Raw genomic sequence first — 26,771 nt, forward strand, 5'->3', positions numbered from 1 at the left:
TTCTGTGGTATGTTATTACGGCAGCTGCCCCTAACCTGAGCTAGGACTGTTGGCTCCTTTTTATTTTTATTTTTTTTGAGACAGAGTCTCACTCTGTCATCCAGGCTGGAGTGCAGTGGTAAACTTGGCTCACTGCAACCTCCACCTCCCGGGTTCAAGTGATTCTCCTGCCTCAGCCTCCTGAGTAGCTAAGACTACAGGTGTGTGCCACCATACCTGGCTAATTTTTTATATTTTTTAGTAGAGATGGGGTTTCACCATATTGGCCAAGCTGGTCTTGAACTCCTGACCTTATGATTCGCCTGCCTCGGCCTCCCAAAGTGCTGGGATTACAGGCGTGAGCCACAGTGCCTGGTGACTGCTGGTTCCTTAAGCAGACACTTGCTTCCATCAGTGTCGGTAGTGGGAATGAGGGGTCTTTTCTTTTGTCATTATTCTTCCTCACCCTGCCACTTATAATAAATGATAATAATGGTAATACAAACAAATGAACAGTGTATCCTTTTTCGATCTTAAGTGATGGTAAATTAAAGATCTTACTGTTTTATCGATCAGTAACATACAATGTAAAAAGTCAAAGCTGTGGTATTATAGAGGTGCTCCGGCCGGGTGAGGTGGCTCACGCCTGTAATCCTAGCACTTGGGAGACCGAGGTGAACAGATCACCTGAGGTCGGGAGTTTGAGACCAACTTGACCAACTCAGAGAAACCGTGTCTCTACCAAAAATACAAAACTAGCTGGGTGTCGTGGTGCATGCCTGTAAATGCCTGTAGTCCCAACTACCCGGGAGGCTGAGGCAGGAGAATCGCTTGAACCTGGGAGGTGGAGGTTGTGGTGAGCCGAGATTGTACCATTGCAGTCCAGCCTGGGCAATGAAAGTGGAACTACATCTCAAAAATAAAAGGAAGAAATGCCCTTTCATAAAAACCCCACCCTCCTTGTAGCCAGGCTGCTACTCAGTGTAGAGATTAGAGAAGAGTCCCTGCGCCTCAATTACATCCTAAGGTCCTGGTGGCCAGCAGGTGTTTGGTATCTGTATCTGTTTTTCCCTGGCTAGTTCAGGGCCTCCAAGGCAGGTTACCTCTGACTGTTTTCATGACTTAGGAAAGAAAGTACTGCCATCTTGACGTCATCGTGAAGTTTCTTTAAAAAGAATTGTTTTGTAACAATAAAACCAAAGTAAACTTCATTTCTGATTCTTTGCAGTTTAGAGTTCAGTTTTTATTTTATTTTATTTTATAGAGGGAGTCTCACTCTGTTGCCCAGGCTGGAGTGCTGTGGCACGATCTCAGCTCACTGCAACCTCTGCCTCCTGGGTTCACGCAATTCTGTGCCTCAGCCTCTCGAGTAGCTGGGATTACAGGCGCCCACTGCCACACCCAGCTAAGTTTTGTATTTTTAGTAGAGATAAGGTTTCACCATCTTGGCCAGGCTGGTCTTGAATCCCTGACCTCGTGATCCAAATGCCTTGGCCTCCCAAAGTGCTGGCATTACAGGCGTGAGCTACCGTGCCTGGCCTAGAGTTGAAATTCTTATGATTAATTTTATGCATGATAGAACTTGTGCATAAGGTGATGTCTCTGTACTTGGCTTGACTCAGTGAATTGCTTTCTCCCTTGTCCGAAAGGTTTGGCAAGGTCAGTGGCTGGCCCTTTGGTCTCCACTCGATTTCTACTTGTTTTGCACCTGAATGCTGGCCCACGGATTCATGTTCTGTGGTGTGTGTGCATTTGTGGAATGTGTTTCTTTGCTGTGGGTTGGTACTGTTGAGCTGATTCTCCTTTCCAGAATCCTGACATGAGCAAGGTTTGCCCAGGCCTGCTTGATGCCAAAGTAGAGACTTCAGAATGACCTTGAGAACAAGCAGGAAGAAACGGTTAGAGGATCCCAAGCCTTCCTGTAGCGGCCATGTGTGTGAAAGCATGCTTGACACTTCAGGGTACTCCTCACTTCATTCCTTTTTTTTTTTTTTGAGATGGAGTCTCGTTCATTTGCCCAGTCTGGAGAGAAGTGGTGCGATCTTGGCTCACTGCAACCTCTGCCTCCAGGGTTCAAGCGATTCTCCTGCCTCAGCCTCCCAAGTAGCTGGGATTACAGGTGCCCACCATCGTGCCCAGTTAATTTTGGTATTTTTAGTAGAGACGGGATTTTGTCACGTTGCCCAGTCTGGTTTCAAACTCCTGACATCAGGTCATCCACTTATCTTGGCCTTCCAAAGTATTGGGATTACAGGTATGAGCCACAGTGCCTGGCTCAGTTCTTTTTTTTTTTTTTTTTTTGAGACTGAGTCTTGCTTTGTCACCCAGGCTGGAGTGTAGGCAAAATCCCAGCTCACTGCAACCTCCTGGGTTCAAGCAATTCTTCTGCCTCAGCCTCCCAAGTAGCTGAGATTACAGGAACCCACCATCCCACCTGGCAATTTTTTTGTGTTTTTAGTAGAGACAGAATTTCACCATGTTGTCCAGGCTGGTCCTGAGCTCCTGACCTCAGGTGATCCACCCACCTTGGCCTCCCAAAGTGCTGGGATTACAGGTGTGAGCCACCATGCCTGGTCTCTCTTCAGTCCTTACTGCATGTTTCTGTAAGGTTCCAGGAAGCTGATTCACGTGACCCACCATGATTGGAATTTTCGATGATTTGGAAAAGGTAAAATTGAAATTTACCTTTATTCTGTTTATAACAGAATATGTAGCGCATCAGTTATACCCACACGGTTTTAGAGAAACTGTGAGGTGGAAATGTCACTTTCTGTATGGTTGTTTACAAAGTGAAATTTAATAAGAAACAGTAGTAAAAGCTGAGTTCAGAGTTTTATTGTGTTCATCAAAAGGAAAACAATGTCTTTCAAGCACGAGGGAACTATGTCCTCCTCTGTTTCTCCCGGGACTTGGATCTCCCAGAAGTAAGCAGAGAGGGATTGGTTCAGGTCTGAAGAGCTGATCTCACTCCTTATTGAGGAAGATTGGCACCTGAGGCCCTGTGTCTGTGTCAGCACTGGGGGTGATGGTGGCAGGGCCAGTGCACCGTGGGTGAGGTGAGGCCCTTACTAAGGCAGAATGTGCTTGTTGGCTGAAGTGCCGTCATCCACCTTGGGGATGGAACTGCACGGCCGAACTCTGTTGTGCGTGCACACACACAGAGATGCATACAGGATACACTCACACATGGAGACACACACAGACACGCTCTCAGACACACTCACATGAGGCGTAGGCATACATAGAAGCACACACAGGTATTACAAAACTCACAGTTTCACACATGCGCACTTATACATTCTCACAAGCACACACACTCACATCCCCTACACTTTCACACTCCCGTGCACACAACCACTGACTCACCCAGTCACACGCACTCACGGCACTCTCAAATTTACACACACTCACAGTGACTCACACAAAAAAACCACATTTTCAGATATCCACGGTAAAATCCACCTAGTCAAACACAGACACCACCAAATGTATACACTCAGCCACACCCACAGACATACTCACCCACACTCACATACGCTCACCCCCACACTCACATTCCCAAGGACACAGTCAGGACTTGGTGGCAAGCCCTCGCCCCTCTGCCTCTCCGTCCTGTGGACCTGCTGGCTGGGAGACAAGTTTATTGATGCCAGTGTACCCCAGCGCCCACGTAGCCAGGTGTGGGGCGGGCACAGCAGTGTTTGTAGTTTCCTTGGGAACAGTAGATTAGGTCCCAGTAGAGCCGAAAGAAGGCCATAAAGAGGCTTCTCAGAGGGGCCCTTGCCGCCACCATGGGAGGGACGGGTCCCAGGGATGCCACACAGCCCATGGCTTTTGGCCCTCAGCCCATGGCCCACTGCCTTCTCTCCAACTTTCTGTAGCTGCTAATGGGAGCTGCTCTGCCCCCTTCTGTGTCCCACTGTTGTCACCTCTTGTCACCCTAATCCCTGAGGGAGCTGCTCATTATGAGAGAGGGTGCAGCTCCCTCATCTCCTCAGGAGAGGAGCCTGGAGTTGGGTCCCCTGCTGGCGTCGTCTCTGTAAGAGTTCCCGTGGCTGGCGGCTGGCCCCCTCTGGGAACCGGCTTCTTATACACAGAGTAGAGGTTCGCTGGCCCTCCTGTGAGGGCTACAGAGAAAGACCTGCAGACGCAGCACTGCTGTTCCATGTTTATCCAGCTGAGTCTACACGTTGGACGAGCCATGGCCTCCCCGGGAGTTTGCCTTGCACGGGGAGCACTGCCTGGTTCTTGTCTCATCCTCCCTCTTCTCTCATCCTCCATGCCCTTGCAGCTCACTCAGCACCATGTTACACAGCAGGCGAAGCACAGGGCCAGTGGGTGCCCACCTAGACCCCTGGCCATGCCACCGAACACATCCCAGCCACGTTCGTGGTGCACTGATGGGCCCAGGAGCAGCTCAGAGGCTCCTGGTTGCCATCTGCAGGGCAGGCTCAGGGATGCAGTGTGCTGGGACCCTCCAGCCCTGCAGCGTTGGGTGGCTGTTCTCTCTGTCTTCAGCCCTGTGAATGAGTCAGACTGGCATGTTAATGTAACCGGGTTTTTCCTTGGGTGCTGGTGAGGCACAGCTCCCCTGAGAGAATGCTGTGGGTTCTTGGTCTCCACTCTCTCTCTTTTTTTTTTTTTTTTTTTTTTGAGACGGAGTTTTGCTCTTGTTGCCCAGGCTGGAGTGCAATGGCGCGATCTCGGCTCAGTGCAACCTCCACCTCCTGGGTTCAGGCAGTTCTCCTGCCTCAGCCTCCTGAGCAGCTGGGATTACAGGCACGTGCCACCATGCCCAGCTAACTTTCTGTATTTTTAGTAGAGACGGGATGTCACCATGTTGGCCAGGATGGTCTCGATCTCTTGTCCTTGTGATCCACCCACCTCGGCCTCCCAAAGTGCTGGGATTTCAGGCGTGAGCCACCGCGCCCGGCCTCCACTCTCTTAAAGAATAAGCAGTGGGACCACTGCAGAGGTGCTGTATGCTTGTAAAAGTGAGTATTGGACCCAAAGAAGTGTTGCAGAAAGATGATGTTATTTAAGGTAGAGAAAAGAGAAGAGAAAGATTTCCATGAAGAGTGTGGAAGGTGATTCCAGAGGGGAAAGGGAGCTTCCACCATGTGGGAGGGGATTCCAGAGAGCTGGAAATCCAGTGTGGGTGAAGGAGCAGGGGAATTTATCCTGGGAGAAATTCCCACCTTCCCATGTGGGAACTACTCTGGCCAATGAAAGGAGTTCCTTTAAACTTCCACTGGGATGATTGACTCTTAGTTTCTTCCTGCACCTGTGAAATTTAAACATAAACCATTAAATCTCCCAGATGGAGAGAGTTGGGACGGGGGCATGACACTGGGAAATTCTTGCCCTTAAAACTACGCCCACCTAAGTACTAAAGAAGTGTCAGCTTCTTTGTGCCGAGGAAGGCCCAGCCAGCCTGGAGTTGGCCCCTACCCACAGTGCTTCTCCTTGTCCAGTGAGAAGCGTGAAAGAACCCCACAGTGCTGGGGAATGTGTGATCAGAACTGGAGTTCGAGGTGAGGAGAGCAAGCCAGTGCGCCTCACTCCCTTACCTGGCTCCTTCTACAGGAGATATCCTCCTGACGCGTGGGAGGCGGGCCAGCCTGTAGATCAGCAGGGCAGGCACAGCGGAGAACTGTGTGCTCTCTGACAGGGATGCAGCTTGCCCACGGAAGCACTGCGCTTCCACCTCTGCTGAGGTTGAAGAACAGCAGGTGACACCTGAGCATCCAGCAGATGCAGCCGATCTCCCTGCCGCACAGCCCCCATATGTTCCTTGGTGCTGAGCAGCAGACCGGCGTGAGCATCCCAAACCCGGCCGCCTCATCCCATGGTTAAGTCTGTGCTCAGCCACCTGCCTTCGTGTAAGAGAGGAAAAGTGTGATGGAAATACAATCTCTTTTCAGGGACTTCCCGTCCTGGAATATGGCTTTAGCCACACTGAAGGAACAAATGCCCTTTGTGTTCACTGGTCACGGTTTTTGCTAAATTAGCTGTTTGCACTTAGAGAAGCGATGGCTTTTCTCTTTATTGACAGGTAACTCCTCTTTGCCGCTAGAGGAGTGCTTCATGTAATTGGTGCTTCGTGTGCATTTTTATTTGCAAATTCACTCTCATAAAAGGTCTTTCCTGAGACATTTTTGTCTGCATTTTGTAACAGCACGTGTGCACACACAGTAGGGGCTGTGACTGGTTCTCTCGGAAGAGAGGAGCAAGTCTGCTAGGATGTGGGTGTGGAGGCAGAGGGCAAGGCTGCCTGCCATTTGCTCTGTGCAACCTGGGAGCTGCTCGCCCCACTGTTCCTCCAGCTCATTTTCTTTAAAACTATTCATTTTATGCTGTTTCTATTACTTGAGCCGTAAGCTGTATGGGGTTGAGGACCCGTTCGCTTCATTTCCGAATGAAATCCTGGCAGGAGAAGGCTGTCAGTGAAAATGTGCAGGACAAGTGATGGATGCAGTTCAACAAGATTAGGTGTGACACTTCCAGAGCCCCTTAGCCATGTAAGCCACGGAGCTCATCTCTCCTTTTCTGTAGGATACCCTGGGGCCAGGCCAGGTGGTGGGCAGTTACTGCAACCCATCTGGTCACAGAGGGATGTGGGAACACACAGGCCCAGCTTCTGGGCCAAATCTTAAAGTGGCTGGCATCTTTAAAACTCAAGTGTCTGGCAGAGCGTGGTGGCTCATGCCTGTAACCCCAGCACTTTGGGAGGCCGAAGTCGGTGGATCACCTGAGGTCGGGAGTTTGAGACCAGCCTCACCAACATTGGAGAAACCCCGTCTCTATGAAAAAAAATAATAATAATAATAACCATCCCCCCTCAAGTTTCTGACATTGCATGGGGCTTTTCTTTCATTCTCTCTACAAACGCATGCTTCCAGACAATAAATTTGAAAAATGTGCTATAGACTTTATTTTTAAGAGCGTTTTAGATATATACAAAAATTGGACATACTCTTCCCTCTCATATGTAAACAGCTTGCATTCTTGTGGTACAGTTGTTACGCTTGATTAGCCAATATTGATACAATGTTAGTAACCAGATCCCTTGATTTGCATTAGGATTCTCTTCGGGTGTTGACGTCCTATAGGTTTAGACAAATGCAGAATTAGATGCTCTCATCATTATAGTATCAGGCAGAATAGTTTCATGGCCCTGAAGAGCCTCTGCACTCTGCCTGTTCCTCTCTCCCTCCTAATCCCTGGCCTTCACTGACCTTTTCGCTGTCCCACGGTTTTGCCTTTTCCAGAATGTCACAGAGTTGAAATCATACAGTGTATGTCCTTTTCGGAGTGGCTTCTTTCACTTAGTAATATGCATTTAAGTTTCCTCTGTGCATTTTCCTGCCTTCATAGCTCATTTATTTTTGTCATGGATGATAAACCATTGCAGGGATGCGGATAGTGAGTTTTCAAGACAGGGGCCCTGGTTCTTTGCACATTTCTTGCCTGCGTGGCGAGGCAACAAGATGCATGTGTACGTTGAGCGGATACCATGCTTGGGGTGAGATGAGCCACACTGTTAACCACGGGCTCTCCACCATCCCGTAAGGTTTTGTCTGTGACTCTCTGTTTCCAAAGCCATTTTGTCGTTTTTGCTTTGCATACATTTGCTTACTTATTCTCTCATCCATTCATCAAATGCCAGTGTACACACATGTCGCTGAGGACACACAAATGGCAAAGGCGTATTCCTGTTGGCCAGCTGCGGTGGGTGTTTAGGAGGCAGCCGGTTCATGGTGGGGCCAGGGGCCCTGAGAGAGGACCCCTGCCCCAGACATCCGTCTGAGTCAGAGCCCTGGTGGAGTAATTATGTGTCCCAGACACAGGAACGGCCGTGTGTCACATACTCCCTGAGGACCATACTGCCTAAGATAAGCAAGAGGCTATAAATAGTTGTCCTGGCAAGAGTCAAGGCCACGCCGCTGCCCGCCCCAAACCACAAGGACAATTAGTCAGATTTCTGAGATTTCTCCTTCCGTTGCACATTTTCAGACAACTCTTTGAGAAGGGAGGTGCCCGAGATCTGGAGTGGGCGGTGCCAGGAGGAAGCTAAGGAGTAAGGTCGCTCACAGGGAGCTGAATCTTGTTTGCTGGCGCCTGGCTCCTGAGTGGCCCCCAGAGTCCCCTTAGCCCCTCTCCTTAGGGAGAGCTCTGTGCCTGTGAGTGGGGCCCCTGCCCTGGACCGGCCACTCTTCTGAGCTCCTCATGCACCATTTCTCCTATTCCTCACAGTGACCCTGCCTGGGAGGCACTGTTGTTACCTGCCGTTTTCAGATGTGGAAACTGAGGCCCAGAGAGATCAAAGGCCAAGGTCCTGAGGCTAGTAAATGGTGGAGATCCTGCCCAAGGTGGAGTCTTTGTGCTGCGGGGCCAGTGGCTCCCTGTGCGTGTAACTTACGGCTCTCCAGACTGTGTTTGAGCCACCTTGCCTCCCTCGCCTTCTGTGTCGTTCCCAGGGAGCGCTCTGTCTGCAGAGACTGTGGTAGAGTCAAAGCCTCCTCTCCCGTCTCCTGTGCTGAACAGAATAATCATGTCAACATTGCCATACTCAGACTGTTTTTAGTTCTACTTGCAGAAATAGTTCAAGAAAAGGTGGTCCCTGGCTGGGCGTGGTAGCTCATTCCTGTAATCCTAGCACTTTGAGAGGCCGAGGTGGGCAGATCACCTGAGGTCAGAAGTTCGAGACCAGCCTGACCCATGTGAGGAAACCCCGTCTCTACTAGAAATACAAAAATTAGCCGGGCATGGTGCTACGTGCCTGTAATCCCAGCTACTCAGGAGGCTGAGGCAGGAGAATTGCTTGAACCTGGGAGGCAGAGGTTACAGTGAGCTGAGATTGCGTCATTGCACTCCAGCCTGGGCAACAAGAGCTAAACTCCATCTTAAAAAAAAAAAAAAAAAAAAAAAAAAAGGAAAGAAAAAGTGGCCCCTTGGGGAAGAGAATACCCGCCCCAGGTAAGGATGGGAGGAGTCGGGGCTTGGAGACCACCAGACAGAGCCTTCTGCCTCCTTCTCTGGGCCCCGCTCCCAAGCTCCCCAAGCACGGACCGACTCAGAAGTTTCCATCCTTGAGGTCTACCAGCTCTTTGTCAAAGATACATTTCGTATCTATGAGTGATTTGCATTTTTCTTGAGGGGGAGGCCCCACGATTTCCATGACATTAGCAAAAAGGACAGGGACTTTCCAAAAGTAAACAAAACCCCGGACTCTCTTAACTCCAGGTCTCCTCGGTCTTGAACTGCTACAGCTTTGTGGTCAGGAGCGAGGTTAGAGACTGTTTCGTTCAGCCTTTGGGAGCCAGGCTTGATTATTATGCTAATATTTTCTGGAGAATCCGTTTGCTTATCTGTTTCTTCTCTCTTCGAAAGGTGGTGATTCCCTGCTGTGTACAAGTCCCTCTGGAACAGGTAAGCCCTTTGCATTTCTTTGGCTCCCTTGTTCCATCCTGTGGGACTAAGTCTCTTGCAGCTGTGCCCTATTTGGAGATATTTTGGCTTCCTGTTGTAGGATCCATGCCCTCCCTTTGACCTGTACCTTTCGTTCACAAGGCTCTCTCTGAGGACCTTCGACCAGGCTGCACTGGCCATTTGCATGGCTTTTTAGAGAAGAGGATCCCCTGGCCTTTGTGGGGGCTGCCGTTCTATCGATAATAGTTACCTTTGGGGCGAATCTCCCCGGCCTGAGTTTCCTTGGCTTTCAAGTGAAGACAGCACAAGTGTGTTGTCTTAGTGAGAGAAACCTGTCCAGGGAGGGTGTCTGGGTCGCTGGGTGGCTGTGGACAGTGTGGTGCAGTGGTTTGTTGACTGACATCCAGCTCTGACAGATACTGGGTGTGTGTGTTCAAATCAGATTGGAGGTAAACATAATAGCACGTTCCCTTTGGCTTGTTATTAGGCAAATTTAAATTGCTGTCTGCTTTTCAAATGCAGCTCCTTGGAAGGGCGTGGTAGCTCCTGATGTTTTCCTTGCCTCCACCCTTTGGAGCTGAGGGGGTGGAGCCTTGTTTCTCAGGGCTTATTAGCAGCTTGCAAGATACCAGAAGGGTTCACTGTGCCTAGACAGTAGGACATAGCACCCTCTTCTCTCCCTGCGAATCAGAAGTGACTCCCTGGAAGGCAAACCGGAAGCTGCCTCTTGTTGCCAGGGAAGGGTGTGCAGGTCCCGGCCCCTCCGGTGGGGGAGGGAAATAGGTGCTCCCGTGGTTCTTCCTGGGCATCCATCAGGGGTGTTCTCCGGACTTCTCAAATAGGACGGGGCTTCCTGCCCTTGGCTCCCCACAGCTTCGCCATACACAGAATCTGGGTGTTCTGCCGGGCTGTTAGGCAGGCTTTCTGGGCCGTGATCCTGGTGGCCTCCAGACATGGCACTTGCTCTGTCTTGTGGGGTGCGGTAGAACATCGTCCCCCAGGCTCGGCCAGCGGCACCCATGGGGCAGCATCCCTGCTCTGATGACGTCAAGTTCCGATCCTGGCTCCAGTGGCTGGGCCCTGCCCTTGCCCCCTGCCCACCTTAGTCTCGGGTTTCCTCCTTTACCCATTGGGCATGGGGGTGGCTCTCTAACCTCATGACTTGAGTGGCTGGGCCCTGCCCTCGCCCCCTGCCCACCGGAGCCTCGGTTTTCTCCTTTATGCTGTGGCCATAGGGGTGCTCTCTAACCTGGCTGTGGATGAAATGAGAGAAGAGGGATTACGGGGTCAGGCCTGTCACAGAAGCCTTGCCACCGGCGGGGTGCCCTTATTATGCTCCTTTTAATGCTATCACATGGTGTGTCTCTTTGCTTCTGGAAAAGCAGAGTATGCATTTGAGGCCATAGGAAGGTTAAAAAATCTCACTCAGAAACCTAAAATAGTCACAAACTATGAAAAATATGTTGCAGCATCAAGAGCTGAGGCCATCCGGGGCTGTTGCCCGCCCGGGCCGTCCTTGCTGGCCTCAGCTATGTCCGCAGTCCTGACGTCCACGCTCACTCCTTTCTTCTGCGTCACTCACTGCTGGGGGACGAGGTGGTGGGGTGTGCTTTGTACTTGCTCGGTTTCCACAGGCTGCGGTTTGTGACTGATTTCCTCAGGCTTGTCAGAGGCCCCAGGGAGCCAGGGGACGAGGCCCAGATGGCCCCGGAGCTGTGTGCCTGTCCCGAGGCCCTGGCTGAAGTCTGTTTTCCCAGTGGCAGCTGAGACTCTCTCACCTCGCACACAGTCCCTGGCCTTCTGATTTTTTGGTGAGCCCTGGACATCAGTGCCACCAGAGGGCTGAAGCCGTGTGCTGCGTCTAAAGACGCAGGTTGTAGGGCTGTCAACAGCTGGGACAGGCCGGAACCCCAAGGGCCCATGCTGGCTGTTTAGATGTTGTCACTATGCCTGCTGGAGCCCAGGGTCCCAGAGAGGAGTCTTGAGTCTCCTGCAGCACAGCACTCCACCTGCATCAGGACACGCCTCCCTGTTACCTCTTCACAGGCGTGGTCGCTAAGAGATCTGGCGCTTCTAGCCCAGCCTGGCCCCTGCCCACTCCCCTGCTGCTCTGTGTGTGTGTATATATTATGTACCTAAGTGTTATATGTATACAAATACATACATGCATGCTTTGTGTGTAGTAATATATATATGAATACACATGCCTATTATGCATGTAATTGCTGTAGGCATAAGAACTGATACATGCACATTATACATGTAATTATATATACACAAATGAATATGTACATGTCACACACGTCAACACATGAACACATACAGGTGCTATGCATGTGTTGAGTATGTGAGTGTATATGTATATTAGGTGTGTAGTCTTTACATGTGAGTATATATATGTCATGTAATTGTTTATGTTTGTATATGTATATTATGAAATAAATGTTAGACTGTGAAAAATGTATCTTGTATGTAATTGTTATATGTATATGAATGTCTGTGTGTTGGTTTTGAATGTAATTGTTACATCTCAGTGTATATACATGTGGGTAATGTAAATTGTTACCTGAGTGTGAATGTATGGATGTGAGTCTGTTATGTATGTCAGTTTATGTGTCTGTGAATAGATGTGTGTTTATTTCCCTGAGATGAACATGGATGAGTCCACTCTGTACTAAGCTCTTTGTAGCCTTTTCAAATTTCCTTAACCAGTTGGCCTCCAGGTGTGGTTCCTGGACCAGAAGCCTCAACACTGGCTGGGGACCTATTAGAAATGCACATTCTTAGGCCCCAGCCCAGACCTACAGGGACTAGTGCTTTACCAAAGCCTCCGGCAAGGTTGATGAGCTGAAGTGTGGGAATCCTGGCTGTGAGCTGGAGCTGGGGCAGGAATCAGCCTGTGGGCGTGCGGTCGGGGGTGGCCTTGGTGATGCCTGTGGTTCTGGTTGCTCTCCCTGTGTGGTGGCATGGGGTCATGAGAGGGCCTTTGATGCCAAGACACCCAGCTTCCTCACATCTTTGTTTTGCATGGAGCTTAAACATGCTTTCTTCCTCCTGGCATGGAGGAGTAAATGGAGGGATGGATGTGCAGCCCAGCCCGGCCTGAGCACCCTTCTGTCTCCCTGCTGGGTGGCCTGGTAGAAGCCAACCCTCCTGTTTAGGGGAGCTTGGGTGGGAGGGTTTCCACCTGCGCAGTGTGGCTTCTTAGGGCAGAAAGCACAGAATATTGCTTTTCTTTCCTGACCCTGTCTGGGCTGAGAGACTTCTGGCACTGTGATCCTTGGCATTTTGGATGGGCATGGAACTGCTTTCAGATAATACTGACATCCCCGATATCACCTGGGGAGTCACTGTGCCTTGTGCGACCTGGCCAGGTCACCTGATAGCTGTTTCTGGTTTTCTCTTTGTTACCATTCATTGAGTACCTATTCTGTCTCAGATGCTCTGCCCTCCCTCACTCGCTGGAGCTCAGAAAACTCCAGAAACTCCCATGTCACCCAGACACTAACAGGCTTCTGTGCTCTAGGGTGTCAGCACCCCTGCACTCATCTCTGTGATCTGCCCTCAGACCTGACTGCCCTTCTGCTCTGTCCTGTGCTGGAGGCCCCTCCCATACCTGGAGTTCACCTGGCATCTGTACCTACCCTCAATCCCTGCCTTTGCTCTGCAGCTAACCTGAGGGCCATGACCCCTTTGGAGAGGTTCTAGAATAGCTTCACCCCAGCATGTTTTATATGGAGGTGAGCTGCCGGGTCTTTCAAAATTCCTGGAGTTGCACTGGCTGGGGGTGTGATTGTTTTGAAACCCTTGGGCCTCATTCCCTGGTGTGGCAGGAAGAAGGTGGTGATGAGCCCTGCCAGCTGTACTTGCTGACATCCCATGACATAACTGTAAGAGTGTCTGTCACCTTAATGACATTACACTGTCTGAGGGTCCTTTGTCTGCAAGCATAGGGTGCCTTTGTGGCCACCCAGGCATTTAAGACACAGTGAGGAAGGAACCTTTTCTGTGTATGTGGTGCATTGAATCTGTGGCTGTTTTCCTGTGATGTTATTTTCCTGGTAGCAGAATCTTCTATTTATTGCAGCACCCTGCAAAAGTGGGATATGAGGTTAGATTAATTCATGGACTCAAAAGCAGCACACAGTGTTGTTGAGAAAGGAGCTGGGAAGCAACCTCCCTTTGTGAATGTTAACTTAGCAATGTCACATGGAGACAGGGTCAGAGCTTCTTGGGAGCCAGTGTAAAAAGGAAACCAGGCCAGGCGCGGTGGCTCATGCCTGTAATCCCAGCACTTTGGGAGGCTGAGGTGGGCGGATCATGAGGTCAAGAGATCGAGACCATCCTGGCCAACATGGTGAAACCCCATCTCTAATAAAAATAAAAAAAATTAGCCTGGCGCAGTGGTACGCACGCGCCTGTGGTCCCAGCTACTCGGGAGGCTGAGGGAGGAGAATCGCTTGGACCCAGGAGGCGGAGGTTGCAGTGAGTCGAGACTGTGCCACTGCACTCCAGCCTGGCGACGGAGCAACACTCCGTCTCAAAACAAACAAACAAACAAAAAAAAACCCCACAATTACTGGCATGTGCCTTTCTAGAAGGTGGGAAGAAACAAGAATCAGCAGACAAAACGTGCTATGTAGGGATTTATGGAGGGTCTAGACGAAGGCATCAGGGATGTGCCATCTGTCTACGGGTCAAGTGGAATTATGGTTTTAGAGGGATGTCAGAGGGAAGCTATTGCAGCATAGCCTCATTGGGACCTCTGGCTTTTAGAACTAAAAAGGGGCCATTGGTGCCTTTCTCACCTGCTTACATCACCTTCTATTTGCTGTGTTCTGCTGGCTCATAGAGAGGATGCCTCCCCATTGTTCAGGTAACCACTGTCCCTTGGGCTGGGAGAGGTGGCTGCACTCCTCACAGTGGAGTCACAGCCTGTGGTCGAGCTGCTCTGTAGCTCTACATGTATGTGTACACGCATGTGCTCACACAAGCACAGAATATAATAGTAGATGTGAGCATGGACTAGCGTTGGGTTGAGTCCCATCCAGGCTATGACCTAGCGAGCCGTGTGGCCTTGAATGGAGTTGTTTCATTTTTCTGGGCTCCACTTTCCTCTTCTGTTAAATGAGGATGCCAGCAGCTTCCTCTTGGGGTCACCGTCAGGATCGAATGAAATAACGTGCTTGGATCTTCGGTGCTAGTGTGACACAGGGAAAACACGTGCTGTGTCAGGGGGAGCCTGGTTCGTTGTTCCATGAAGGTGAGCTGGCAGCTCCGTTCTTCTGGTGCCCTTTGCTGTGTGCCGTGCCTTGTTGATCTGGCTCTACCGCCATCTGATGGAGAGAACCAGTCTGATGAGTTCCAGAGCGTGTTGCCTACTTCCTGAGGGTGAGGGCACCGACGTCAGACACTTACAGTAGATGAGTACCATGATCTCGCATGTGCAGACTTGGAGGTACCACCAGGGTCAGAACAGGGGGCGTATGCCAGTCTGTCCTTGGTAGCTGCAGGTTTGCAGGATCTTTTCATGGCGCCACCGCCTAACAGTGGTTCGGATGGTGTCCCCACAGCTTTTGATTGAAGTTCAAGGGCAGAGTGTCCTTGTTTTTGTCCACCCCTGTCTTCACCTTCGTACATTTTGTCAGCCACTGATTCATACCAGCAGGTGCCCTCAGGTGTGGAACAGTCTTCACTAGGACACCCTGAGGCCATGTGTGGGACCCACTTCCCCGCCCAGCCTCCTGGGCAGCCCACAGCCTAAGTCCAGGGAGGGCGGGGCCTGGCCTGCCCCAGGGAAGTGTGCCGCCTGTTTACAGAAGGGTCACTGTCCTTGAAGGAAGCTGGTGTCCCCACCTTCTGGTGGCCGCCTCTGGTATGGGAGGGTTCAGGGCAGTGCCTGATCCAGCTCCAGGTAGGTCCCGAGCCCTTGCCAGCTGCTGCACTCACGCTGGGATTGTTCTAGCTTGGCCTTGGCCGTTGTGGTCTGTGTCCCGGAAGAGGAGCTGGGTAAGAATAGTGGCTGAGTCATCGGGGTGGTGCTTCTCCTGGCTCACCTAACCAGCGGCCAGCAGGCTGGTTCCCCCCAGGGTGACCGCAGGACTCACATTTCAGCCTGAGGCTGGAGATCGCACTCCACCTTTGCATGGCTGTGTGTGCAGGGTGCGTGTGTCTGTGGTTTGTGGTGTGCGTGAGGTGTTTTGTGTGTGTACGTTGCGTTTGTGTATTTTGTGATGCATGGTGTGTGTTGTATATGAGGTGTGTGTAGTGTGTGAGGCTTTTCGTGTGTTGTTCGTGAGGTGTTGTGTGTGTCGTGTATTGTGTGTGTTGTATATTGCATGTGTTGTGTGTGAGGTGTTTTGAGTGTGTGTTGCAGTGTGTGTGGTGTTTTGTGTGTGTGTGTTGTGTGTTTTGTGTGTGAGGTGTTATGTGTGTTGCGTGTTGTGCAAGGTGTTTTGTATGTGTGTGAGGTGTGTCTTATCGTGTGTGTTGTGTGAGGTGTGTGTTGCATGTGAGGTGTGTGTGTTGTGCTGAAGTGTTGTGTGTTACAATGTGTGTGTTGTGTGAGGTGTGTGTGCGCGAGCATGTCTGGTGTGTGTTGTGTATTATGTGTAAGGTTTTGTGTGTCTTGCGGTGTGTGTAGTGTGTATGTGTTGTGAAGTGTTGTGTATGTGTTGTGTGTGAAGTGTTTTGTGTGTGGTGTGTGAGGTGTATGCGCTGTGTGTGTTTATATGTTGTGTGTGAGGTGTTTTGTGTATGTGATGTCTGTTGTGTGTGAGGTGTTTTGTGTGTGCTGTGTTGTGTGAGGTGTGTGTGCGTGTGTGTGTGTGTGTGCGCACACGTGTTTGCCAAGACCTTGTTTAGTATGCTTTGCTTGAACTCAGAAAGCCAGACAGAGGAAGTGACCAGAGCAGCAAGACCAACGCAAGGACAGGACAGACGTGACTGTCAGGAAGTTTGTGCAGGTCACATGCTGCCATCCCTGCGGCTGCCCCAGAGGCTGTGATGGAGTCTCAGGAAGCTATTGGATTCTTTCAGAAAGCATGCTGACCAAATGGAGGACGAGGAGCTTCAGATACATGAAATCACTGTAATGGTCTCCACTTTATTTTACTGGAAGTTTAAGCAGATTTCAAACAAAACACCCAAGCTTTCCTCCTGTAAACTGCTGGGTGAGGGGCTTAGTGAGCAGAGCATCCAGTGGTCTGGGACAGTAGATCCAGGTGACCTCTGTGGGTCTGTTCCGCCAGCCCCAGCCTGCGGTGGTCTCTGCCTGCGTGTTGTCACAGAGGGCTTCACACAAGTCTCCTGGTGCGCGTTTCTTGTCCTCATGGTCCGTATGTCAAGGTATTTGATTGGACAGCAGTTATTTCCTGCTTATAGATGGTTTCCACCACTGTGGTAAACTTCAGAAACACAGACACAGATACACCACAGCAGAGTCTCAGCTGAAGATCACCTCCACGTGTATGTGTGCGTGCACGTGGTGTCTGGATCCACCGCTGCCCCCGTCAGATTCTGTGTGTCTCATTAGGAGTCTCCACGCAAACATATTTGACCAGGGTCACAGTGGAATTGAGTTCTGTTAGGTCAATGGAGACATGCAAATGTCCTTGCCCCCGAATCTCTCTGATCTCCAGGAAGCAGAGAGAAAAGTTTCAAGGATCCTGTTGGGTCAGCATCCAGGTGTTCCATTTGGTTAGAAGAGCCAAACTCAACATCTGTGGCTTTGACAAAGGTCAGGTGAGACTGAGAAACAAAAATATAAACTGATACTGCGTTCCCCAGATCTTACCTTGACATTCAGTCATTGTAGAGCAGTGTTTAGTTAGCCTGTGCACACAGCATTCGGGCATCGGCGGGGCACAGTGGAGGATTCCTGTTGGATGGGGTCACATGGGGATGATGGGTGTGGTTGCTGAGCAGTTGGGTGAGAGGAGGGCTGCGTGGGTGATCACAGACTGGGAGGGCTGGATATGGGTGAGGTTGCTCAGCAAAAGGTGGGGTGGGGCCAGCACTGTGAGTCCATCTCCTTCTTACCCAGTGATACTCTGAAGGGTGCATAGTTGTTGGGAATGAGCCTCGGCCCCATTTCTCAGATGCTGAGTCCTGAACAGCAACAGGTTAGCGTCCTGCCTCATCATCCCCGTGGCCTCAGCGCTGGGAGGGTGTGGATGTGGTGCAGGCTGGTTCTCTGTTGCTTTGTAGCAAGTGCAGACCAGCAGGAGTGTCTGGAATTGACTCTGTGGGAGAGAGTAGTACAGGCTGAAGATGTGCTGAGATGTGGGCTGGGGCTCCCTGTCCACGGCTCACCTGCACCGTGTGGTCCAGATGCCTCCTGCCTCTAGAGAGTGGCTTAGGCAGGCTGGGCATAGGGGTGCACACCTATAATCCCAGCACTTTGGGAGGCCGAGGCGGACGGATCACAAGGCCAAGAGATCGAGACCATCCTGGCCAACATGGTGAAACCTCGCCTCTACTAAAAATACAAAAATTAGCTGGGCTTGGTGGTGCACACCTGTAGTCCCAGTTACTTGGGAGGCTGAGGCAGAAGAATGGCTTGAATCTTACAGGTGGAAGTTGCAGTGAGCCAAGATCGCCCCACTGTACTCTAGCCTGGCAACAGATCAAGACTCTGTCTCAAAAAAAAAAAAAAAAGGAAAAAAAACAAGAGTGGCTTAGGTGAATCAACAGTAAGGCCTGTGTAGGGAGCTGCCAGGGAGCAAGTTTAGGGCCATAGTCCTGGACTGCACTCAGATTTCTGTGTATTTCACCCCTTTGAAGGTTTCTCTCCATTTCCCTGTGCACATACCTTTCTCTTGCTGGGCACACACAGTGAGCACCAGTGAAGAAGGGCAAGCCAGTGGGCTCCTTTCCCAGTGATGCTCACACCTAGCCTTACAGGCAAGGAAATGACGTTCCATGAGAAGAACATTTGACTTGGAGCACGCAGTGGGGCCTCCCTCCTTCTCACGGATCCCAGAGGACCATCTGTAGGGGAGTATGGAAAATTCATGTCTACCTGAAAGCTCTGATGATGACCTTATTTGGAATGATGATGGAGATGAGGCTGTGCTGGATTAGAGTGGGCCCGAGTTCCATGACTGGGTTCTTGTGAGAAGAGGAAGAGATCACCGGACGTGGTGGCTCACGCCTGGAATCCCAGCACTTTGGGAGGCCGAGGCGGGTGGATGACGAGGTCAGAAGTTCCAGACCAGCCTGACCAACATGGTGAAACCCTGTCTCTACAAAAAATATAAAAAATAGCCGGGCATGGTGGTGCACGCCTATAATCCCAGCTCCTAGGGAGGCTGAGGCAGGAGAGTCGCTTGTACCTGGGAGGTGGAGGTTGCAGTGAGCTGAGATCCAGCCATTGCACTCCAGCCTGAGCAACAAGAGTGAAACTCCATCTCAAACAACACAAAAAAGAAGATGCGGATACAGGGAGAAAGCCATGTGATGACAGAGGCAGCGGCCGGAGCTATGCGTCTGCGAGCCGAGGTTGCCCACCACTGGTGGCAGCCTAAGGTGGAAGAGGCAGCGACAGATCCTCCCCGGAGCTCTCAGAGGGAGCACAGCCATGCTCCTGCCTTGGTGTCAGACCTCCAGCCCCTGGACCTGCGAGAGAGCACATGCCGTGTTTGAAGCCGCCCACTTTGTGGTACTTTACAGCAATCTTGGGAAGTGAATATGATGGGGTGCCTCCCTTCACTTCTTTCATATTGCTTAGTTGTTCCTCAGGCATTTCTGGAACTCCTTTTTGGCGCGTGTGGCTCCCATCTGGGTGGAGAGATGGGCCACGGAGGAGCCGTCACCCAGAGGCCACCCAAGGTGGAGGCAGCTCCTGGGCAAGGCTGGCCGAAGCCCCTTCTCCAAACTGCCACATCCTGCTCAGATGGAACAGACTTTGGGAACAGGCAGAGAAACAGCAGAAGATGTTAGTGGGAAATGTTTAAAAGAGGAGCTTCTGGTGATAAACTGTCATTCAAATTGGGTATGATTATGAGGTTTCCATCACCCCAGGACTCTTAAAGGGAAAGCCTGCAGGGCCTGCTGGTGCCCTGGAGCTGCCTGCAGGGGTCAGGCCCTAAGTCACTGGGAACCCAGGTTGGAAGGGAAGACCCTCTTCCATTCCATCCTGGACGACTCCGTGGGTGAGTGGGAACTTTCAGGACTCGGGCCAGTTCCCAGAGACAGAGACAGCGAGTTGGTTACCAGGATGGGCGCTGCCCTTCGCCCCCAGCCTTTGTTTCCAGCTGCTTCCTGCAGCATTTGCACGATTGCCTGGTGAGGCCATTGTGGGCACAGACCCTGTGGGCACAGACCCTGTGGGCACAGACTTCTGGGACAGAGGCCTGTGGGTTGTGGCACCCTGACCCTCACCCCCTCTCTCCACTAAACTTTGATCTATACTTTTCCTTTGATTTCACCATCTCCTCCCACGCCTAAAATAGCATCCAGGCCTTTGGCTATTTCCAAAGGCTTTCTGGGAATGGTGCCTCAGTGAGGATGCTTCCCGGCAGCCTTGGCCTTCCCTTCAGGCGACTCCTCATCCGCAACCAGGAGCCCGCAGGTCTCAGTTCACTGACCTGCTGAGAAAGAGGGAAAACCTTCAACACATTTAAAAAAAAAAAAAAAAAAACACCCCTCAATTTGAGCCTCACACAAGCAGGCGCGCTCCCTTTGTAGCTGGAATTTGAAAGTGGTGGGTTGGATACTGTTCCTGAAGCTATTGTCCCGCCTCTGCAGGTGGAGGGAATTGTGAACAGTCAACAGCAGGGAACATATTAACCCCGGTGTCAGCTTACATCCACCCAGGAGCACAAAGCCTTGGCTAATGATTAAAAACCCACCCCGGCCTGGAGGCTTGGGCTGCAGGTGTGTGGCTCACAGACACTGATTCCCACCAGCCCTGACCATTACCTGTGCCTGTGGTTCAGGGTTGCCGCGTTTCTCTGCAGCAGGGACTCTCCTCCTAAAGTGACAGATGGGCCGGGTCAGGACTGGATGCTCCAAAGGCACCTTCGGCTGAAATATTGACCTGTGGTCCCTGGACTCACCTGTAAGCAATGTTTCGAATGAATGAATGCCGCCAAGTCTGATGGCTGGACGTCTGCAGTGGACAAGAAAAATCAGGTTGAGTGGGATTTCTTTTTTTATGGCACAGATTCTAGAGCAGTCACATATTTTACTGACTTAAGATTTAAAAAAAATTCAACTTCTATTTTAGATATAGAGTGTATATGTGTAGGATTGTTACCGAGGTGTGTTGGACCCAGGAAGGAGCATAGTACCCACTAGGTAGTTTTTCAACCCACGTCCCTCTCTGAACTCTCCGTGCATGGGCAGTCCCCAGTGTTTACTGTTATCATGTTCATGTCCATGTGTGCTCAGTGTTGACCTCCCACGTTCCCATGTGAGAACATGTGGTGTTTGGTTTTTTGTTCCTGTGTTAATTTGTTTAGGATTATGGCGTCCGCGTCCATCCATGTTGCTTCAAAGGACATGATTTCGTTCTTTTTTTATGGATTTGTAGTATTCCGTGGTGTATATGTACCATGTTTTTTCTTTTTTTTGAGACAGAGTTTTGCCGTGTTACCCAGGCTAGCATGCAGTGGCATGATCTTGGCTCACTGCAACCTCTGTCTCTTGGGTTCAAGCAATTTTCCTTCCTTAGCCTCCCGAGTAGCTAGGATTACAGGTGCCTCCCATTACGCCCTGCTAATTTTTATATTTTTATTAGAGACAGGGTTTCACCATGTTGGCCAGACTGGTCTTAACTCCTGACCTCAGGTGATCTGTCTGCCTTGGCCTCCCAAAGTGATGGGATTATAGGCGTGAGCCACCACGCCCAGCCTGTACCACCAGTCCACCCTTAATGGCACTTAGGTTGATTCTGTGTCTTTGCTACTATGAATAGCGTGGTGATGAACATATGAGTGCATGTGTCTTTTTGGTACAATTATTTATATTTCTTTGGGTGTATACCCAGTAAGAGGATTGCTTGTAGGGTTGAATTGTAGTTCTGTTTTAAGATCTTTGAGAAATCTCCACACTGCTTTCCACAGTGGCTGAACTCATTTACTTTTCCACCAGCAGCATATAAGCATTCCATTTCTCTGCAGCCTGGACAGCGTCTGTTGTTTTTTGACTTTTTAATGATAGCCATTCTGCCTGGTGTGAGATATTCAACCTTGGTTGGCTGCATACTTTGTGAATATTTTCTCTCATTCTGTAGGATGTCTGTTTACTCTGTTGATAGTTTCTTTTGTTATGCAGAAGTTCTTCAGTTTAATTAGCTCCCATTTGTCTGTTTTTGTTTTTGTTGCAATTACTTTTGAGGACTTGGCCGTAAGTTCTTTGCCAAGGCTGATGTTGATAAGGGTATTTCTTATGTTTTCTTCCAGGATTTTTATAGTTTGAGGTCTTACATTTAAAGTTGTGATTTATCTTGGGTTAGTTTTTATATGTGGTGAAAGGTAAGTGTCTGGTTTCATTCTTCTGCATATGGCTAGCCAGTTATCCCAGCACTATTTATTTGAATAAGGCGTGTTTTCCCCATTGCTTGTTTTTGTTGGCCTCGTTGAAGATCAGATGGTTGTAAGTGTGGAGCTTTATTTCTGAGTTTTCTGTTCTGTTTAGTTGGCATATGTATCTATTTTTGTACCACTACTATACTGTTTTGGTTATGTAGCCTTGTGGTATAGTTTGAAGTTAGATAATATGATGCCTTTTGCTTTGTTGTTTTTGCTTAGGATTGTGTTGGCTATTTTGGCTCTTTTTTGGTTCCATATGAATTTCAAAATTATTTTCTAATTCTGTGAAGAATGATGTTGGTAGTTTGATAGGAAGAGCATTAAATCTTTGAATTGCTTTGGGTGGTCTGGCCATTTTAATGATATTGATTCTTCCAGTTCATGAGCATGGGATGTTTTTCCATTTGTTTGCGTTTTCTCTGATTTCTTTCAGCAGTAGTCACACATTTTAAGTATGGAGGGACCCTTGAAAGCAGTGGTCATGCGTGATCGCTACGGGGAATAGCAGTAACTACTGAAGGAGAACATTAAATACCGATTTTTTTTTTTTTTTTTTTTTTTTTTGAGACAGAGTTTTGCTTTGTCACCCAGGCTGGAGTGCAGTGACATGATCTCGGTTTACTGCAACCTCTGCCTCCCGGGTTCAAGTGATTCTTGTGCGTCAGCCTCCCGAGTAGCTGGGATTATATGCGTGCACCACCACGCCTGGGTAATTTTTAGTAGAGACAGAGTTTGACCATGTTGGCCAGGCTAGTCTTGAACTCCTGAGCTCAGGTGATCTGCCCACCTTGGCCTCCCAAAATGCTGGGATTATAGGCGTGAGCCTCTGTACCTGGCCTAAATTTTGTATTTTTAGTAGAGATGGTGTTTTACTGTGTCAGCCAGGCTGGTCATTAACTCCTGACCTCAAGTGATCTGCCTGCCTCAGCCTCCCGAAGTGCTGATTTAAAAAAAATGTCACGTATATATCCAAAGGATTATAAATCATTCTACTATAAGGACACATGCACACGAATGTTCATTGCAGCACTGTTCACAATAGCAAAGACCTGGAACCAACCCAAATGCCCAACGATGATAGACTGGATAGGGAAAATGTGGTACATATACACCATGGAATATTACGCAGCCATCAAAAACGATGAGTTCACGTCCTTTGTAGGGACATGGATGAACCTGGAAACCATCATTGTCAGCAAACTGACACAAGAGCAGAAAATCAAACACCGCATGTTCTCACTCATAGGCGGGTGTTGATCAATGAGAACACATGGACACAGGGAGGGGAGCATCACACACTGGGGTCCGTTGGGGGGAAATGGGGGAGGGATGGGGGGTGGGGAGGTGAGAAGAGATAGCATGGGGAGAAATGACAGATACAGACGAGGGGACGGAAGGCAGAAAACCACACTGCCATGTGTGTACCTATGCAACAATCTTGCATGTTCTTCATATGTACCCCAAAACCTAAAATGCAATTAAAAAAAAAGAGAAAAAAAAATATGTCACCAATTGGAGAGAAGTTGGCATGTGACGAGGAGGCATTGCAGATTCCAGGTCAGGGGAGGCATCGATCGGCGCAGCATTTACATTACCTGGGTGTATTTTACCTGCAAAAGGGATACTCGTCTAGAAAACCACACACAGCAACATCCCCAGTCTACATCTACTTGGACGACAGAGAGCACCCTGTGGGAGGAGCTGGCTTGGCCCAGGAGCCGGGCCGAGGCTCAGGCCCCTCCCATTACACGTGGCCTTCTCTCTAACCTTCTGTTTTCTTCTCTTCAAATGTGGGCGTTGCTTGGCAATGAATCTGGTCTCCTGCGGCTCAGTAGTCCCTGTTTAGACAAGCAGGTGCCGTGGCGGTTTCCTCAGGTCACTGAAGGCATGTTGAGCTTTTTGGGCAGAAACTTCACTCATGCTGTGTGTTGCTGGGGACCCAAGTCTGGGTGTCAGCCTGCTAGCAGCAGGGCAACTGTGCCCTCAAGATCCGAAGCTTCGTGGCCTCCTGGTCCTCATAGCTGCTGTGATAATTGTCTCATTCTCCTGGTGCATTTATAACAGGTTTGTATAAGATGTGCACTTCCCTGAGAGTATTAGGAAACAATTTTTGTTTAGAAAAAAAAAAGGTCCATGCCGGAAACCTTATCATATTTAGAGGCTTAATTGTAAAGAAAGTCAAGGAGAATCATGTTTAATTGCATGCGTATTTTCTCCTTTAGTGGAAAGCTTTCTCCACTTAACTAATACTTCATTTCCCAGCATGATGACTGCCAGCACTCTCCACCTTGTCCTTTCTGGTCCTTAGGCCCTGGGGTTGCCCGTGGCTTGTCTTTCTAGAAATAATGGAATTTGAAGACAACTTGGGGTCTTGGAAGATGAAGGGCTTCAGAGGGACAGGCTGTGCTTGCATCCAGGTTGTAATAGCTGTTAGCTTTGTACTTTGGACACAGATGTAATTTTCTTATGTATACATCAGACTTTAAAAAGTACTATTTATACCATCACCACCACCGTCACCACCACCATCACCACCACAGCACTCCCAGTTACCTTGGGGGGACGCTTGGGAAATTTGGTAAATAAAGAGAAGCAATGGAGCATTTAACCTTTGGGAACTGCTCCCCTGAGTTTCCAAATAAAGGAAGAGAGAAAGTTTTATTCAAAGAGGAATTCCAGCCAATAAACCTTGAAAATGTGATAGGGTTAACATGGTGCCCTTTCTAAACCCCTAATAAATGACTGACTCTAGGCTCTGGTCCTCTGTAACCTCCACTATCACAAAAGAGGAGTTAGACCACAGGTCATAGGGTTGTAAGCCTTCTCTCAGGAAGTACATGTCCTCACCGGCATCAAACTAGAATCAGACCCAGCCTCAGAGCCATCTGCAATTGACAGGAAGTCCAGGGGCCAGGACATCTGTGAAGCCGTACCACAGGGCTCAGCAAAATCCAGAGCAGAGGGAATTCTACTGGGTAGAAACAACCCCAGCCTTTTTCAATAAATTGCAAAAAGAGGAGAAAGACAAAGGAACTGGGCTGGGCACCGTGACTCACGCCTGTAATCCCAGCACTTTGGGAGGCTGAGGCAGGCGGATCATTTGAGGTCAGGAGTTAGAGACCAGCGTGGCCAACATGGTGAAACCCATCTCTACTAAAAATACCGAAATTAACCCAGTCGTGGTGGTGGGTGCCTGTAATCCCAACTACTTGGGAAGCTGAGGAGAATCGCTTGAACCTGGGAGGCAGAGGTTGCAGTAAGCCAAGATTGCACCACTGCACTCTAGTCTGGGCGAAACTAAAAAAAAAAAAAAAAAAAAGTAGAAAGAAGAAAGAAACAGGAACTGAAGCCACATATTAAATAAACATTGTAAGACTTTATTCAGATCCCAATTCAAACTGTAACTTAGGCTGTAAAAATAGAACCAGAAAAACCCCAAAACACTTGGGACAGAGAAATCTGAACATGAATTAGATATTTTATGGAATTATCCTTCACAATACTGGTAGTTTGGTCTGTGTTTTAAAATGTTTTTGATTTTTAAAGATACGTACTGAGACATTTATGGATGAAGTGATGTGATGTCTAGGGTAAGCTTTAAAATGGCAAAGTTGGGGGGTGTCGGTGCAGCGATGCCGTTCATCTGGGGACAGGTTGGTGACTGGAAACCAACTGCTGGGACCTGGGGCTCCCGTCCATGTGTCTCTGCTTCACAGGGGTATTGTGCAGGGTGCAGATGATGTGTTCAGGCACAGAGCTCAGGCTGGCTCGTTATTATTTTTAATCAAATGACACACCATCATTTCCCAAGCCACTGTCCTTCCCCACCCTTGCACAGGTATTTTCCATGACATAATGGCTTAAGACTTTCCCACAAGTCCCAGTGTGGCATTGAGCTGTTGGCAACTGGGCGATAGCCCCTCAGCAGCGCTACAATGTGTCTTATTTCATGAAATGTTTCACTGAAAACCCACTGAGTTTGTCAACACATGGCACGGAGTTCACAGGCTGCTTTCTAAAATAGCAACGTTTGCTTCATAAAGCCTTTAAATAAATCATTCTGAGTAAAGGGTTGTTTCACACTAGCCAGGTGCATTTTTACTTTTTTTTTCCCCCCCTGGGGAAATCATACAGCTCTCTCCAGGGAGATCAGCCTTGAGAGAACTTGTGCATGGAAGGAAATAGGTTCAAGGCCCAGGCCGTCAGTGAGCACAGATTGTGACTCGATAGAGTGAAGCAGTTTGGAAACTTAGGATGAGTTAAACATGGACTCGGACTTGTGTGAAGTCCTGAGCTCCCCGTCATTGCTGCCGTTTACACAGAGGCTGGACGTTATGTTGCGGTGTTCATTCTTAGGGTGATTGGGAGACTGAGTGCAAATGACTGCAGAGGATGGAGTAATGAAGTCCGTGTTGTACGTTGTGACAAGGTTGTTAGTATAAACCACACTGATGCACAAATATTTTGGGTCAGTGAATCTCGGAGTGTCATCTAAGACCAGCAGCATCAGTATAAACCTAGGAACTTAGAAATACAAACTCTTGGCCAGGTGCAGTGGCTCATGCCTGTAATCCCAACACTTTGGGAGGCGGAGGCAGGCAAATCACCTGAGGTCGGGAGTTCGAGACCAGCCTGACCAACATGGTGAAACCCCGTCTCTACCAAAAATACAAAATTAGCCAGGTGTGGTGGCAGGCACCTGTAATCCCAGCTACTTGGGAGGCTGAGGCAGGAGAATCTCTTGAACCTGGGAGGCAGAGGTTGCGGTGATCCGAGATCTCACCATTGCACTCCAGCCTGGGCAACAAGAGCGAAACTCCATCT

General features: G+C 49.5%; 1 protein-coding gene across 10 annotated transcripts in view; it reads left to right on the forward strand.

The window, feature by feature from the left end:
* The window catches only part of TNS3 (tensin 3), a 313,618-nt gene that overhangs the window by 101,442 nt on the left and 185,405 nt on the right, over window positions 1-26,771 (forward strand). For 7 of the 10 annotated variants that reach the window (XM_074379714.1, XM_003930795.4, XM_010341376.3 and 4 more), the window contains one exon: window positions 9,373-9,411. The exons of 1 other annotated variant lie outside the window; for it this stretch is intronic. In XM_074379714.1, the coding sequence (XP_074235815.1) occupies window positions 9,373-9,411 (39 nt within the window). Of the gene's footprint in view, window positions 1-4,814; window positions 9,271-9,372; window positions 9,412-11,566; window positions 20,548-26,771 lie in introns of those variants that run through there. 2 more of the 10 variants (XM_074379717.1, XM_010341379.3) reach the window with 2 other exon arrangements.

This window comes from Saimiri boliviensis, chromosome 10 (genome assembly GCF_048565385.1).
Source record: "Saimiri boliviensis isolate mSaiBol1 chromosome 10, mSaiBol1.pri, whole genome shotgun sequence".
Taxonomy (NCBI): domain Eukaryota; kingdom Metazoa; phylum Chordata; class Mammalia; order Primates; family Cebidae; genus Saimiri; species Saimiri boliviensis.